General features: G+C 37.8%; 1 protein-coding gene across 3 annotated transcripts in view; it reads right to left on the bottom strand.

Annotated features, from left to right (window-relative positions):
• zgc:162872 (BAR_ACAPs and ArfGap_ACAP domain-containing protein) overlaps positions 1-16,956 on the bottom strand; it is a 29,149-nt gene extending 12,193 nt beyond the window's left edge. For 2 of the 3 annotated variants that reach the window (XM_041806826.1, XM_041806836.1), the window contains exons 1-15: positions 16,547-16,956; positions 16,384-16,441; positions 13,867-13,986; positions 13,551-13,604; positions 13,351-13,409; positions 11,690-11,873; positions 11,548-11,592; positions 6,519-6,614; positions 6,309-6,383; positions 5,812-5,915; positions 5,644-5,695; positions 2,864-2,964; positions 2,668-2,779; positions 2,192-2,385; positions 596-665 (exon numbers count right to left, since the gene is read on the bottom strand). In XM_041806826.1, coding sequence (XP_041662760.1) covers positions 596-665; positions 2,192-2,385; positions 2,668-2,779; positions 2,864-2,964; positions 5,644-5,695; positions 5,812-5,915; positions 6,309-6,383; positions 6,519-6,614; positions 11,548-11,592; positions 11,690-11,873; positions 13,351-13,409; positions 13,551-13,604; positions 13,867-13,986; positions 16,384-16,441; positions 16,547-16,599 — 1,377 coding nt within the window. In that variant the 5' untranslated portion in view covers positions 16,600-16,956. Of the gene's footprint in view, positions 1-595; positions 666-2,191; positions 2,386-2,667; positions 2,780-2,863; positions 2,965-5,643; positions 5,696-5,811; positions 5,916-6,308; positions 6,384-6,518; positions 6,615-10,043; positions 10,101-11,547; positions 11,593-11,689; positions 11,874-13,350; positions 13,410-13,550; positions 13,605-13,866; positions 13,987-16,383; positions 16,442-16,546 lie in introns of all 3 variants that reach the window. The other variant, XM_041806816.1, reaches the window with a different exon arrangement.
• Positions 16,957-17,547: the final 591 nt, after the last annotated feature.

A 17,547-nucleotide genomic window follows, 5' to 3' on the forward strand; every position in this document is an offset into this window, starting at 1 on the left:
CAACAACTAAAACTCATTTTTCTGTTCAGGAATGCAAGTAAATAACTATAATTTGACATATTAATCAAGAAATAATAATGTGCTTTACTATTTTTTTCAGTTTTTTGTAAATTAGTTAATTTGAAAATTCATAGATAACAATAATAATTATATTTTAGCATTGAAAATATAATTTCGGTTCAAGAGCTTCTACATATTGATGTATTACCCATTGCAGAAACAGAAAATTTGATTTTGGTAATTATCAATGCTGTTAATTTAGGGCAGCTGTGGCATAAACCTTACTTTGGTTAGGGTGGTCTAAAAAATTTGTTAAGCGCTGTATATGCCCCGCCAAAATTTAACTAAACTACGAGATTGGTGAAAAACGTTCCCACTTTCGAACTTTTTAAGTCCAAATATCAGTCACACATAGATAAACACCTTAATCCAACATGTATAGTGTGTTTAATCACAAATTCTGGATCTCACTTTAAAGAGACTTTAATGTTTTTTTCTCATTAAATGACCAGAATTATTGTTAATAATATGCAGGAAATGTTTAATACATCAGTGCTGTCTTTGTTTTTATGTCTGTGTGTGTGGTGTTCTTCACCTTCAGCTGTTCAGCCTCCCAGGAGTCCAGAGTGAGAGATCTCACCTTGGACAGGTGGACACCAAGGCTCCTGAAAACATGATAATGCCATGATTATATACAAATGGTTAAGCCATGTTTGTTTGATTTATTATATAATGTGTAGGGCTGCTAAAATAATCTGGTTGGTTGTGATATGACCCCCCTCAAGTTTTTCTTCTATCTCTTCTGCCTTTCCACCAATTCTGCTGCTGGTTGGTGCAGAACTGTGATGCGAGTCCCTTTCAGAAAAGCATCGAAGTCACATTCAGTGCAGTGTTAATTTTGTCCTCTAAAACTATGACTAAAACCTTTCTTTCCCATGACAAAAACTAGACTAAAACTAACAAAAATAGATCTGTGATGACTAAAACTAACAAAAACTAAGTTTAGTTTAGACAAAAACTAAGTTTAGTTTTTGTCAAAATGACTAAAACTAGACTAGAATGTAATGTAGTTTTCGTCAGACATTCAAAATCTGTGATATTTCTCCAATGTGGGTAAATCTGTCAAAATGCATTGCATCTGTAACTATTCTGGCTCTCAGCTGTAGAAAGCAGGGACCCCAGGTTTGGCAGGGTGCAGAGAGCACACTACCATGATTTGGTGCCAAATTTAGGCAAGAAAATAAATGCTTGGACTAAAAGTAAAGACTAAAATGTGAGGACTTTTATGGACTAAAACTAGACTAAAATGTTTTGAGTTTTTGTTGACTAAAACTAGACTAAAACTAAAAAGGGTAGAAATGACTAAAATGGGACTAAATCTAAAATGAATTTCATATAAAGACTAAAACTAAAATCAAAAATAGCTGCCAAAATTAACTCTGATTCAGTGCGACCTGGCCGTTCAGACTGTGGTTAAACTCCAAAAGATCAGATGTGTATTACATTTGGAACCACATATGAAAGTGGCCCTGGGGCTGATATGAAAAGATCAGATTCAATGTGAACTGTGCTATCAGAAAAAAATCAGATATGAGAGTCACATATGAGCTAAAAAAAATCAGATTTGGGTCACTTTGACCTGGGATGTGAACGTAGCTTATGTGGCCTTTAGATTTCTATTTTTTATTCATCTTAGAAATAAACACCATCCAGGATCGATCAATAAGACAGCCTGCCTTGGTCTCTCCTCCTCCCCTTCCTGTTTCCAAAGTCGAGTCACAGTGGCAGCAAGCCAACCAAGTCAGCCCGGATATATCTCTCTCTCCCAACATCTTCCAGCTTCTCTATGGGGGCTTTGCTTCCCTCCTCACTGGACGACTCACTACTGCGCCTGCAAAACTGCTGATGCTGCACCAGTCTGGTCCATTCTATCCCCACCAGTGAACAAAACCAACAGATGTTTAAACTCCTCCTATCAGTGTATGAAGAGTATCTGTGGTAACATACAAGTGCCACACGATGACAGCAGCTAAATTTTAAGCACTGCACCATTTAAAAAAAGAAATTATGCAAGTGTTTCCGTTAAAAACAGTGGTAATCAAGGGATAGATAGATAGATGGGTTTTAAAGACCTACAGTGGAATCATGGCTACCAGGTGAGTCTGTGATGTCTTCAGAGGTGTTGTGTTACCTGTGTATACCCGAGCACTCGATGCACATGGTCACACCCAGGTTGATTGATGCCCAGCGAGGCTCTTCCTCTCCACAGTCACAGCACCGGTTGTTTCCAGGGCCCCTGAGAGCCACGCCAAGTGCCGGGGGCCGTTGAGCAGGGGGGCCTGGAGAGGGGTCTCCACCACATGGGGGAGGGGGAAGCTCTCTGGGCTGCAGGGACGATGATACAAATGTCTTCATTATGTTTTTTAAATAATAATTTAGTGAAAGTTTCAGCTTCTGTTTTAAGTTTTTAGATGAAGCGTTTTTGGTTCCTGCAGTTCTTTAGTTTAATTGATAAATTTTCACTTTCTATTCAGAAGTTTCTGGTCTCCTCTTTTATTCCTGGGTTTTTCTCTCATTGATGCTCCTCTGGTGATCTCAGGGAAAATATTAAATGCACAAACTAAAACAATAAGGCAACTGGTGTTATGTTAGTGTGGATGAATATACCTGTGTGAGCTGAGGCTCAGCTCTCTCCCTGTAGGCGAGGTCGATGCTGCCCTGCAGAGCGCTGAGCCACGCCGTCCTCAGCTGCTCTGAGTCGGCCTGCAGAGCACAGCACCTAAAGAGAGCACAAACAACCATGGTTCTCTATGTTTACAAACCTGAAACGATAACGCCACGCTACTTTGTTAGACAGTCTTACTTCTGAACCGAGAGCAGCTCGAAGCAGAACCGCCGGTCGACATGATCCAGAGATTTGACCGCACACAGACGAAGATCCTCGAACAGAACCATGTTCTCCTCCTGCAGACGAAACACAGCAAACTCAAACCTTCTTCTGGCTTGTTTCATCACGAGTTTAATTCAGACAGCAACATAACACACATCTCTTTTAGGGCGGAAACGATTCCTCGAGTAATTCAAGTCAGTTACAAAACATTCAGTTACAAAAATTCTTTGAGGAGATTTTCTGCCTCCAGGCTTTGTTTAAATCAGTCAATATCCATTTATGTACATGGTTTAAGTATGGACATCCCGTTGTATTGGCATAAGATGCAGTAAAAGTGATGTAAGGCTTGAAAATCATGAAGGAGAAAAGATGATGCAGCAATGTTGAAAGGTTCAATCTTTTTTTCCATGGAGTAAAGAGATTGCGTGGGCTGTACTACGCAAATCTCAGAATTAACGCAGCCTGCAGGACTTGTAGATATGAGACAGTGATCAGTTTGTGTCTGCAGACTTCAGAGGATTTTCTAAACTTCACCGATTGACCCGAGAGTTAAACAGAGCACCGACAGGCTTCTGGTCCCTTCTTTTAATCCGTCTCTCATCCGCATTCATATGTCGTTAAAATGGTAAATTATTATTCAATCTTGGCTACAGGGTGTTTTTAAAAGGATTTAGCATCCTAAGGAATTAAAAAAGTCTACATACTGATAATGAATAGATACCAATCCAATAGGGGTGTAGCGGTTCACAGAGGTCACAGTTTGGTACGTGTTTGGTTCATAGATTAAAAAAAAGGGAAAAGTACCAGATTTGTAATTCTAGATTTCCCTCACTTACTATTATTTTTCTTTTACTAATGTTAATGCAGCTAATCTTTTAGTCAGAAGTTTCAATCCATCAATACTTTGTTCCATCTAGTGTTATTAACAACTAGTGATAGCTGGTACAGCCTGTGAGGTATTAGCAAACCAAAACAAAGCCCAATATCTCCTGTTTTAAAAAAGTAAAAGAAATACATTTGAAAAATGAAATACATGCTTTTTAGAGCAATGGCTCATATTTATGATTTATGAAGAGTACTGTAACACTGTTTTGAATAAAAAACAAGCTGGTGCAAAGATTCCTCATGCAAAATCCTGTGTGTGTCGGTGAAGGATCCCAGACTTGCTCATGTAAAGACAGGATGGGACGTTACGAGTCTGAGCAGAGCACTTGCATACACATTTGTTGGTGCTATTCTCTCTTCTGCCTGTCTCAACCAAAGAGCCTAATTGTTTAAAAATACCTTTGCAAGAACCACAATCTAAGTGATGAAAAGTGGCGAAACAGCTTGAAGAAGCAATAAAAATAAGTTAAAGGTGGCAAAAATGTTCAAAAAGCAGCAAAATGGATGAAAAGAGCCAAAAATGGGGAGAAAAAGTGAAAAAGAGTCAGAAAGTAGCAAAATATGGGTGAGAAGTGACAAAATGAGTTATAGGTGGCAAAACATTTTCCAAAAGTGGCAAAAAAAAATGAGTTAAAAGTGACTAAAATGGGCAAAAATCAGTCAAGATAGGCAAAAAATAAGAAACTTATAGTTTCTAATGGCAAAATAAGGCAAAAAGTGGCTAAAAATTGTGAAAAAGGGCAAAAATTGGGAAATAAACATTTCTTGTTGCTGTTTTCTCTTCTGCCTGTCTGTGTATAGCCTTTAAAATGTATTAGCAGCGATAATATCTTCAACCATCTCTGCTTTCACACCTTTTAAAACAGCCCGGAGATGAGGAGAGGGAGAAAAGGGCAGTGGGTCTCACTGCTCAGTCACTTTTGTAGAGGAAGCCAGGAGCGGACTTTTCCTCTTCATGTGTTTTAATATGCCGGCTACTTCCTCTTCTTTGTTGGTTTAATAGCAGTCAGCGACCACACTTACTAGCATTACCGCCACCAGGATTGGCGGATAAATACTGTAACACTTGTCTTCTTTTCTTATGTTTTTTTAATGGTTTGGATGTATTCATCATGGGATTACGTGAACCGAAACGTGACCCTCGAACCCACAAATACAAAAACTGTTACACTCCTGCAATCCAACAGAAACACGTTATTGCCACAAACAGTGGCTGAGGTAGAGAAAAGTTAGAAAACCTCTCATGTGCAATCTAAGCAATTTTGAATAATAAAAAGTTGGGAATTCACTTTAAAGACCAATCTTCATTTTTCATTTGTCTAGTGCAATTGCTCTTGAATGAAGCAAAAGGGATGAAATTCAAAAATACAGAGCATGAAACTGCCTCAATTAGATTACTTAATTAATTGACAGAAGAGTCGACAGAATACTCAATTACAAAAAGAACTGTTGACTGCAGCCCTGATCTCTTTATTCCAAAGGTGCAAATTTCCCTGCTTTTGGTGTTTAAGGTAAAGCACGATGTAGATCTTAGCATTGTTGTTTGTCATTTGCAGAATGATTTAGCACAAGAACCATCTTAATTATTTTTATTTATTTAATTTTATTTAACCAAGAAAACCTTATTGAGATCAATAATCTCATTTATAAGAGTGTCCTGGCCAAAACAGGTAGCAGCACAATTAACAGATTAATAACGTACTTTAAGTTATGAAAAAGTTTTTATATTTGAAATGTGTCCCAATAATAAGAGACAAATGTAACTGCTCATTTTAATTTGATAAAGGTTAATATAACAGCACTACATTATTATTGAATTTCCTTTAAAATAAAAAACTATCCCAGATCTGGTTTGTGTTTGTTCTTACTTTGTGTGACTTTCTGTAGATCAGCTGATTGTCTCTGATGGAAAACCAGCATCTGAAACCAGACAACAGCAAAATTAATGACTGTAACTACGATAATCTTTTTCAAACACATGATATAAACATACACACATGGAGGTAGCAGTAGAAAAAGTAAAACCATGTTCTTACCTCTTCCAGGTTTTGGATTTCCTGCGGGAGCGTTTGAACAGGTAACCCTGGATGATGGCATCGCTCTCGGTACACGAGCTGACCATCGGCTCACCAGAAGCATCCTTAACAAGAGCAGATATATCATCGTTTTAGCATATTTATGTACTGGACCTTTCCTCAGTGATGTTTTAGAGCAGGGGTCATCAGTTACATCTGTACAGAGGCTTAGCCCTTTTTCCTGGTAGATACTGTTAGGGCTGGACCTTCAAATAAACTAAAACATTCAACATTTTAATTCAACGTCATATTTAAGACTTTCAAGGATCTACAGGAACCCTGGTTAATATAAACAACGTGCATCTTCATAGGACATGATGATATATCAGTGCAAAGCCCTGCTATGGCATGGAGAAATGTAATTGTAGGCCAGCAGGGGGCTGTGGGGCTTCAAAATTCAGGATGCTACCGGCCACCTAGACCTGGTGTGACTGGCCCCCTAAAGGGTGGGTTCTTACCCTCTGTTGGACCAGCAGATGAGTGTTCTCCAGGTCTTTTCTTTTAGCGTTACACTCCGATGATAACTGAGACAGCTGCAGACCAAACAGAGACACAACAGGATTCACCAGAGAGGAGGAGAAACCAGCAGAGGATTGATTAGTGCTCATTTTGACACTTAGAGGGTGGATAGATTGGTTTAAAGGCAGAGCGAGCTCAGAGATGATCACCTGAGCTGCCATGGTTTTCATGGTGGGCTCCAGGTCTCTGAGCAGGTCGAAGCCTTGGTGGAAGAAGGTGAACTGAGCATGGACGAAAGAAAACACCTGAGAATGGACAAAAACACTCATCAGTGTGGACACAAACATAATACATAATAATAATCTTTATTTGTATAGCACTTTCCAAAACAAGAAAAGTGCTTTACACAACATGTATTGAAATAAAGGAGACAGATAAAAGACAAAGTCATAAAATAAAACAGGCAAGCAATATAAAAAGAAAACAACAGCATTAGAGATAAAACACGAATTATTAAAAAAAATCACAGAATAAATCATACTCTGCTAGTCTGGTAGGCTGTTCCAAAGTCTAGAGCAGCGTTACTCAACCCAGCTAAACCACAGAGCCAAACTGTTGAAAAAATACCTTTGCAAGAGTACAATCTAAGTGGTGGAAAGTGGCAAAAACGTCTTGAAGTAGCAATAAAAATAAGTTAAGGGTGGCAAAAATGGTCAAAAAGTTGTAAAATGGATTAAATGGGCCAAAAATGGGGAGAAAAAGTGGAAAAAGAGTCAGAAAGTAGCAAAAATGGGTGAGAAGTGACAAAAAAATTAGTTACAGGTGGCAAAAAATGGTCTAAAAGTAGCAAAAAAAAAGAGTTAAAAGTGACTAAAATGGGCAGAAAGCAGTCAAGATTGGCAAAAATGGGAAAAATAGGAAACAAGTGGTATTTAATGGCAAAGGGATGCTTAAATGGGCCAAATATGATGAAAAGGACAAAAATGGGATAAAAGCGCCTAAAATTAGTGGCAAAAATGTGCCAAAAATTAGGAAACTTATAGAATCTAATGGCATAAGGCAGCTTAAATGGGCGAAAAGTGGCAAAAAATGGTGAAAAGGGGCAAAAATTGGGAAAAAATGGCAAAAAGAAAAGGCAGAAATTAGGAAAAATGAAACAAGTGGTATTTAATGGAGAAAAAGTAGCTTAAATGGGGGAAAAGTAGATTTAATAAATGTGAAAGTGCAAAAATTAAAAAAAAAAGGTGGCAAAAAATGTGGAAAAAGTGGCTAAAAGACTTTGCAAAAATTGGGGGAAAAATAGGGGAAAAAAGTGGTATTCAAGGGCAAAAGGTAGCTTAAATGGACGAAATATGGTGAAAAGGGCAAAAATGGGGTAAAAGTGCCTAAAAGAAGTGGCAAAAATAGTCATAAATACAGGAAACTTGGAGTATCTACACCGCGTTCCACATTGTTATGCAAATTATATTTTTCTCTGATTTTCCTAAATATTAATGCAAATGACAGTCAGAATATTTTTCAAGTCATCAGCCATTAGAGCATAATTCAAATGTTTTTAAACAAACTTCATAATGACAAAAATTATTTAAAAAAAATTAAAAACCTCAAGATGCGCTGTTCCACATTATTAAGGACAACAGCTTTTTAAAACATTTTATAGGTTGTAAAGAACTGAAAATGGTCATTTGTAGAAATTGCAGCATCAGGGGGTCATATTTACTGAAATCAAAGCTATTTCAATCAAAAACGTCTTAAAAGGACAAGTTCCATGTTAACATAGGAGCCCTTCTTTGATATCACTTTCACTATTTTTGCATCCATTGAACTTGTGAGTTTTTGGAGAGTTTCGGCTAGAATTTTTTTTGCAGGATGTCAGAATATCCTCCCAGAGCTGCTGTTTTGATGTGAACTGCCTCCCACCCTCATAGATCTTAACTTGAGGATGCTCCAAAGGTTCTCAGTAGGGTTGAGGTCAGGGGAGGATGGGGGCCACACCATGAGTTTCTCTCCTTTTATGCCCATAGCAGCCAATGACACAGAGGGATTCTTTGCAGCATGAGATGGAGCATTGTCATGCTTGAAGAAAATTTTGCAACAGAAGGCACGATTCTCTTTTTGTACCATGGAAGAAAGTGGTCGGTCAGAAACTCTATATACTTTGCAGGGGTCATTTTCACACCTTCAGGGACCCTAAAGGGGCCTATCAGCTCTCTCCTCATGATTCCGGCCCAAACATGACTCCGCCCCCTCCTTGTTGATGTCCCAGCCTCATTGGGACATGGTGGCCATCCACCAACCATCCACTACTCCTCCATCTGGACCATCCAGGGTTACACAGCACTCATCAGTCAACAAGACTGTTTGAAAATGAGTCTTCATGTATTTCTGGGCCCACTGCAACCATTTCTGCTTGTGAGCACTGGTTAGGGGGGGCTGAATAGTAGGTTTATGCCAACTGCAAGCCTCTGGAGGATCATACACCTTGAGGTTGGTGGGACTCCAGAGGCACCAGCAGCTTCAAATACTTGTTTGCTGCTTTGTAATGGCATTTTAGCATCTGCTCTCTTAATCTGATGAATTTGTCTGTCAGAAACCTTCCTCATTATGCCTTAATCTGCACAAACCCGTCTGTGCTCTGAATCAGCCACAGATTTCTTCACAGTATGATGATCATGCTTAATTTTTCCTGAAATATCGAATGTTTTCATTCCTTGTCCAAGGCATTACACTATTTGACACTTTTCAGCAGCAGAGAGATACTTTATCTTTCCCATATTGCTAAAACCTGTGGCCTGCTTAATAATGTGGAATATGTGGAAAAGTGCATTTTGAGGATTTTATTTAAAAAAAAATAATGGTTATCATTATGAAGTTTGTTCAAAAAAATTTGAATTGTTCTCTAACTGTTGATGACTTGAAAAATATTATGACTGTCATTTGCATTGATATTTAGAAAATCAGAGAAAAATGTCGTTTGCATAATAATGTGGAACGCAGTGTAATGGCAAAAGGTAGCTTAAATGGGTGAAAACTGGCAAAAAAAATGGTTAAAAAGGGCAAAAAAATGGGAAAAAATGGTAAAAAGAAAAGGCAAAAATTGGAAAAAAAATGAAACAAGTTGTTTTTAATGGCAAAAGGTAGCTTAAATGGGGGAAAGTGGCAAAAAATGGTAAAAAGGGGCAAAAAAGTTCCCCTTTTTCAAGGATTGCTGGGGGAATAATATTTAAAATTAAGCCATAAAAGAGCCACAAAGTATCACAGAAGAGCAACATGTGGCTCCGGAGCCACACGTTGAGTAACACTGGTCTAAAGGCTCTGTTAAAAAAGCTTGATCACCCTTGGTTTTCAGCCTCAACCTTGGAACAGCTGGCAGAGCAAGAAGGGGGTATCTGCAGACTCGCCGGCTGCAGTTTCAAGACTGTAGAACTAGGACCCTGCTTGCGCACATGCATGTTGTTGATGAGCATTTGTTTAAATACAGAAGTTTGATCTGTTTAAAACAAGATATATATTTAATCTAAGTAAAATGAACAACATGTTGCAGTATGGGATTTGGTAACATTATTGATAAAACAACAATCATGTTATATAATGGTCTTATCAATACTGTAATCAATAATGTTACACAGGTCATTAGAAATTAGGTAACATTACCCTCAATAGTATATTTATATTTCCTTGCATTTCTCCCTCCCTCAGGTGTCCCTGAAGCCTTCAGCAAGCCCTGTACCCACCTTATCCTGTGGTTCTGTTCTAAATGTTCTGTTTGTTCTCTTGTTTTCATGTTGTATCTAGTGGAAAATAAAGAAACGTTTGGAGAAAAAAGTTTGTGAATTTAATGGGGATCAAAGACTTTGGGGAAATGATGGCTTATCATGTATAAAACAGTTCTATAAAATGAAAAAAACAAAACAAAACAAAACAGTTATCACAAAAAAGTACTTCAAGTTAACTTTAAATTCCTGCCAATCAAAGCAATGTTAACTCAAGCAACTTAACAGCAATGCAAACACATCCAAGACTGTATGGACTCATCCACATTCAAATCACTGCTCAAAACTCACCTTTTTAAACTGGCTTTTAATGTTTGATTCTGTCAGTGTTAATTTCGTCAACTAAAACCATGACTAAAAATGTTTGTCGACAGCCTTTTTTTCCATGACAAAAACTAGACAAAGTCTGACAAAAATAGATTTGTGATGACTAAAACTGACAAAAACTAAGTTTAGTTTTCATCAAAACTAGACTAAAATGCAATGTAGTTTTCGTCAGACATTCAAAATCTGTTTTATTGCTCTGTGGGGAAATCTGTCAAAATGCAATGCATCTGTAGATCTCAGCTGTAGCAAGCAGGGACCCAAGCTTTGGAAGAGTGCAGAGAACACACCACCATTATTTGGTTCCAGATTTAGGCAAGAGTATAAATGCTTGGACTGAAAGTAAAGACTAAAATGTGAGGACTTTTTATGGACCAAAACTACACTAAAATGTTTAGAGTTTTCATCAACTAAAACTAGACTAAAACTAAAAAGGATAGAAATGACTAAAATGTGACAAAAACTAAAAGAAATTTCATTTAAAGACCAAAACTAAAACTAAAAATAAAAACAGCTGCCAAAATTAACACTGGATTCTGTTGCTGTCTTGTCACTTTGATTGCTTGCTTGCTTGTTTTCTCTGCTTGATTGTGATTGTCCTGTTTTTGGCTTTTTCTTTTTGTGTAATGTATTTTATTATTATTGTACAGTGTCTTTGAGTTTTTGAAAAGTGCTTTAAGAACAAAATGTATTCTTAATATTAAAGCTCACTGACTTCGCTGGATGGCGCTGCTGCAAAAAAACATGGGTCCTGGTTCTACAGTCCTGAAACTGCAGTCCATCTGAACCTGCTGTAACTTGTTTAATTGCAATGCTCCTCCACTTCACTGGTGGCGCTGTTGTGACAAAACAGGGGTCCTGGTTCTACAGTCCTGAAACTGCTGCCCATGAGCCTGCAGATAGGGACTGTTGAGCAGAGCTCTACCAGAGGATCCACCAGAGCTCTTGGTCAAAACAGCAAAAAAATATGACAGTGAGGGGAGTGACTCCCTGCTATTTCACCACCCACCCCCATTAAAAACAGACTCCAAATGGGTGAGCTGAGGCCACAGGATGCACTACCAATGCGTTCTGAATCATGGTCAGTCACAGGTCAGCATGTTTGAATGCTTTGTTTTAAAAGCTAAATGGTTAAACTCACAGAGTTTAAGATGTCGATCCTCTGCTGAGTCTTGAAGGTGTTGAGCTGCAAGAAAAAAAAACATGAAGAATATTTTAGTTGATGTGAAAATTTGACGTCTAAGTGGTTTCAACTGGCTGAATGTGTTGTGGTTGGACTTTACCTGCAAGCAGTAGTCCAGGGCGAAGTGTTGGTAACATTTCCGTGTGGCTAGCAGCAGATGACTCGCCCGCTCGGCGTCTGCAGCTTTGTGGCGAGACACCTGAGCGCTCTTTACCGCCGCCGTCTCCAGATCCTCGCCGATCCGGACAAACTCTCTCCTCGTCTCCGCAAGCTGAGGCAGGAACCTCAGAGATACAGGACATCTTCATCATCATCATCATCATCAGCAGCAGGGTCTTATTCACGACAAATAGTCTCATCATCTTCCTTTATATCATTATCATCATCGTCCTCCATCATCAGCCCAAGGACACATAAATATGACTGTAGGAGGTGGGGATCGAATCAACAACCTTCCAGTTCCAAGACAACAAACAACACCTACTGAGACACAGTCACCCCAAAAGAATTAAAACAGGGGGGTCAAACTCAATCACAGCAGGCCCAGATTCTAGATTCAGGTCTAACCCAAGAGCCTAACAGGGTCAACATTTAACCATAAACTGTCAACCTCATTTTCACCAGTAATAAAATTTCAAAAAACCAGCACCAATGATGAATCATTTGGAGATTCAAAAAAGTAAAAATGATAAGTTTAAAGGCTCAAATCTGAGAAAAAAATTACTAAACGAATTAGTTCAAAAGATCAGAACACGACATTAAAAACAGAAAAATAACATTTTTGAAGAGGAACTATACAAGGAGAAAGTTGAAATCATAAGTTTAAAATGTCAAAATATGAGATCAAATTTGAAATCATGAGTTTAAAATTTAAAATATGACTTAAAATTTTAAATTGTGAGTTTTAGGAGTATGTGATTAATAAGGCAAAATAAGGAGTTGAAAATGTCCAAATATGAGCTGGAATTCAAAATGATGACTTAAAAAGTTAAAAATATGACTTAAATTATAAATTGGGAGTCTAAAAGGTCAAAATATGATATAAAAAGTAAAAATTTTTCATTCAAAATGTCAAAATATGAGAAACAAATGTGAAATCATAAGTTTAAAAGTCATAATATGGGATTAAAAAGCCAAAGTAAGGAGTTGAAAAGGTCAAAATATGACTTAAAATTTTAAATTGGGAATCTAAAAGATAAAAATGTGACATATAAAGTCCAAATCATGAGTTCAAAGGTCAAAGTATGAAATGAAAAGCCAAATTAACAAGTTTGAGTCATAATCTTGAGATGCAAAATTGAAAATATGAAATAAAACACAAATTAATTTCTTTCCCCACATTCTTGACTTCTTATGAAATCTTTTTTACTCTTTACTTTTTCAGATTTTTATAGCTTAACAACTTACACTGGAGGAAATCTGCAGACCTCATACTGGTGGGCCAGTTATAATACAAATACGATATGATCTTGCAGGCCAGATATAATCTATCCATAGGCCGGATTTGGCCCCCGGGCCTTGAGTTTGACACCCTTGAATTAAAAGAACCAAAACATTCCCAGGGCATTTGTGCAGTTTAGAAGCAGGAGTTTGTCTACAATCTTTGCTTATAAATAAACCAGTATTTGGTATTTAGGACTTCTGTTTTTGTTGCTGTGGTATCAAACGAGTATCTTCATTGTCATCTGATTTCTACTTGTATCGTGTCAGAGTTTTAGAGCTGAGCCTGTGTTGTGTTCATTGTGTGAGTGTTGGACCTACTGTGTGCAGAGGTTGGTGAGCTGCTGGCTGATTGCTCTCTGAGTCTGATCCAGCAACATCTGAGCACAAAACACAGACCAATGAACAACAAATAAAACTTCTTCTATGGTTGCAGCCTCATGACCAGCCTCTGTCCAAGGAGTCCAAATGTCCTGGCCCCTACTATTACAGTATAAAGAGAAAACAGGATGTGTGCTTACAGTTTGAAAGCTGACCATCTCCTGTAGGCCCTGGTTAAACTGGTTCAGACAGTTCTGAGGGGAGGAAACAGGAAGTCAGCGACCAACATTACAAAGGAAAACAGGAAACAGAAAAGCTTGAACAGCGACCTCCAGCCATCAGACTGACACCACCACCCTTTAAGCAAAGAGAACCTGAAGTTGAACTCTGGACGGGGCTCTGAGCTAAATCCTTGGCAATCACAAATACGGTCTGGCTAAGGACAAGAAATTAGCGATAGCTGTCATGAATGAGCCTATGACTCCCATCCCCATTTCAAATCACATAGCTCCTTACTGTGATGACGCTGTCATTCTTGTGGTTCATGGTGAGATCAGCCAGACCACTCAGGAAGAGCTGATTGGCGGCATTATAGGCCTGCCCCGCCTCCACCATCTTACTGCAGAGCTTCATGACCTGATTGGACAGATTAGCAACAGTTTAATAGATAGCAATGGTTGTAGTGTAAACCGTAATAATACTAATAGTGGTTAAAGGGATACTAATGACTGCAGGAGTGGTATATGTGAATAAATTGATATTTATCACTGATATTTACAGCTGATACTGGCCAATATTTTCAATCAAGTAGACCAATATTTACAGCTGACATAAGCTGCTAATTACAGCCAATCTAGGCTGGAAATAACAGCTAATACTTGCCAATATTTACAGCCAATATGGGTCATTGTTTATAGCCCAGATAGGCTGAAATTTACTGCAGATACAGGCTAATTTTATACAGCTAATACAGGCAGATATATTCAGCTGATGTAGAATATTTACAGTCAATATAAGCTGTCTTTTCCAGCTTTAGCCAATATTTCACGGCTGATGAAGGCCTATATTTGCAGCCCATACAGGCCAATATTAACAGCCAATAAAGGACAACAATTACAGCTGATATAGACTGATATATACATCCACAGCAGTATAAAGCCAATACAGCCAATGAAGGGTAATGTTTTTATAGCTAATATTAACAGAAAATATGAAATGGTATTTACAACCTATGCAGACTGACATTACAGCAGATCTAGGTTGATTTACAGGCGATGTATGAATATATTTTACAGCAGACTACAGCTGATATTTACATCTGATATGGGCAAGTATCTACAGCTAATATACACAGATATTTAGAGTGTACCTTGGCTGATATTTACATCTGATGAAAACTGATATTTAAAGCAGTTAAAGGCCAATGCTTACAGCAGATAACGGGTTGATATTTATAGCTGATATAGTCTGATATTTACAGCTGTTATAGGCAGATATTTACAGCTGATATAGGCTGATATTTACAGCTGATATAGGCAGATATTTACAGCTGATATAGGCAGATATTTACAGCTGATATAGGCAGATATTTGCATCTGATATAGGCAGATATTTGCATCTGACATAGGCAGATATATACAGCTGATATAGGCTGATATTTACAGCTGATACAGGCTGATATTTATAGCTGATATAGGCTGATATTTACAGCTGATATAGGCTGATATCTACAGCTAATACAGGCTGATATAGGCAGATATTCACAGCTGATATAGGCTGATATTTACAGCTGATATAGGCAGAAATTTTCAGCAGATATTGGCTGATAATTACAGCTGATATAGGCTGATATTTAAAGCTGATGTAGGCTGATATTTACAGCGGATATAGGCCGGTGTTTACAGCTGATATAGGCAGATATGTACAGCTGATATAGGCTGATATAGGCTGATATTTACAGCTGATATAGGCCGGTGTTTACAGCTGATATAGGCAGATATATACAGCTGATATAGGCTGATATAGGCTGATATTTACAGCTGATAAAGGCTGATATTTACAGCTGATATAGGCAGATATATACAGCTAATACAGGCTGATATAGGCTGATATTTACAGCTGATATAGGCTGATATTTACAGCTGATGTAAGCTGATATTTACAGCAGTTTAAAGGCCATTACCTACAGCAGAATAAAGGTTTATATTTATAGCTGATATAGGCTGATATTTTCAGTAGACAAAGGCAGATATTTACAGCCACTATAGATCGATCTTTTCAACTGACTTAAGCTGACATAAACAGATGATACACAACAGTATTTACAACCTATACAGGCTGACATTACAGTAGACCTGGGCTGATATTTACAGCTGATGCAGGGCTATTTTTAAAGCGGATATAACCTTATACTTACAGCAGACTATAGTTGATAAGTATAGGTCATAAAGGCAGGTATTTAAAGAAGATTCAGGCCAATATTTACAGCTGATAATGGATATCTATAGCTGATATGGGTCCACAGTCACAGTACATATATAGGTTTATATTTCCAGTTGATACAGACCAATATTTACAGCAAATTCATGCTGTTATTTACCACTGATACGATATCATGACTACAGTTTTGTAGTTTCAGTTTTGTATGGAAGCCCTAAGTGAACACGCATATCTATACATTTATGTCACATTTTCATATTTTGGTCTTTAATCATTATTTGCTAACAGGCAACTTAAGGTTTTCTCAGGATTTTGACGTATTTTTCTCATTTTCTCAGGATAACAAAGCAGGATTGCAGGTAAAACGTGACATATTTCTGCAAGATCCTAAACTAAAAGGTTTGGGACACTTTGGTAAAGGCAATTTATATAGTGGTCCTTTTAACTGTTAAATAAAGAGACAACTTTTGGAGGCGGTTCAGAATAACTCCAGGGTGGTTAGGATAGTTTTTTAGGATTGCTCGGGGATACTGGCAAACACAGTCAGTATGAAGCCCTGCTACTGTAACTTCATTCAGTGGTTTTTATTTGTACCTTCTCTAGTTGAGTCTCCAGCGTAGACACATCAGCCTCAAACAGCTCCAGCTTTCGCCTGATCGCAAAGAACAAGTCATTAAATAAAACATTAGTAATCCATCATCACAGCGTCTGCACATGCGCGGTCTGGAGATGCTCTGAGTAAACGTGTTTAACTTACCTGAACTGAGGTGAGTCTTTGACACACTCCTCAAAGTCCAGCAGTGCGTCCATTTCTTTGATACTGTCACCGAGTTAAACTGTTAATAAAGTTTATTGGAACCTCTCCATGGCAGCTCGTTAGCCTGTTAGCTTGTTAGCGGGTTTTCTGTGATGTCTGGTCCATTCAGCAGCTCCACTCCCTCTCTGATGATTCACGCCTCTCCTCATGATAAACTCTCTCCACAAACACGGCCGAGAAACCAATTTAAACCGAATAATCGATACTTCCGCTCACGGCTGATCGATCAGGTTCCGTGCACGAGCTCCTGTCTGCCACGCATGTTGTAACTTTTGGATAAAGTTTGCAACAAAATTGCTAATTGTTGTGTTTTTAGTATAACAGCTGTCTGTTCATCCTGCAGCCTTCTGCTGTTGTTGATACTGAACTGACCCTTTCCGCCAAATATCCGGGTTGTTCGGCGACGGCCCAAAGAAGAGAGAAACAAAGACACCCTTCGGCTTGGGGTGGTACTGCAGGGCCATTACAGCTGCATCTCAAAAATCAGAATATGAAAAAGTTCACTTTTTCTGTGATTTAAATCAAGATGTGAAACTTTTAGATATTCTAGATTCTTCTTATACAAAGTAAAATATATCAAGACTTTTTGTTTTATCTTAATATTGATGATTACAAATTACTCCTCAAAAAAAAAAAAAAAAACCAAAAATCCACTATCTCAAAATAAACAGGTGGATCTCAAAAAATTAGAATATCATTAAAAAGTTCAATATTGTTTGTCACTCTTTTCTGAACTTGAAACTCATATATTATATATACTTTTTATACATAGAGTGAAATATTTCAGGCATTTATTTCTTGAAATGTTAATGATTATGACTTACAGATGAGAAAACCAAAAATTCAGTGTCTCAAAAAATTTGAATATTACATAGGATCAATTAAAAAAAAAGGATGTTTTACACAGAAATGTCAGGCGCCTGAAAAGTATGTTGATTTTT

Source organism: Cheilinus undulatus, linkage group 2 (genome assembly GCF_018320785.1).
Source record: "Cheilinus undulatus linkage group 2, ASM1832078v1, whole genome shotgun sequence".
In the NCBI taxonomy this organism is placed as follows: Eukaryota; Metazoa; Chordata; class Actinopteri; order Labriformes; family Labridae; genus Cheilinus; species Cheilinus undulatus.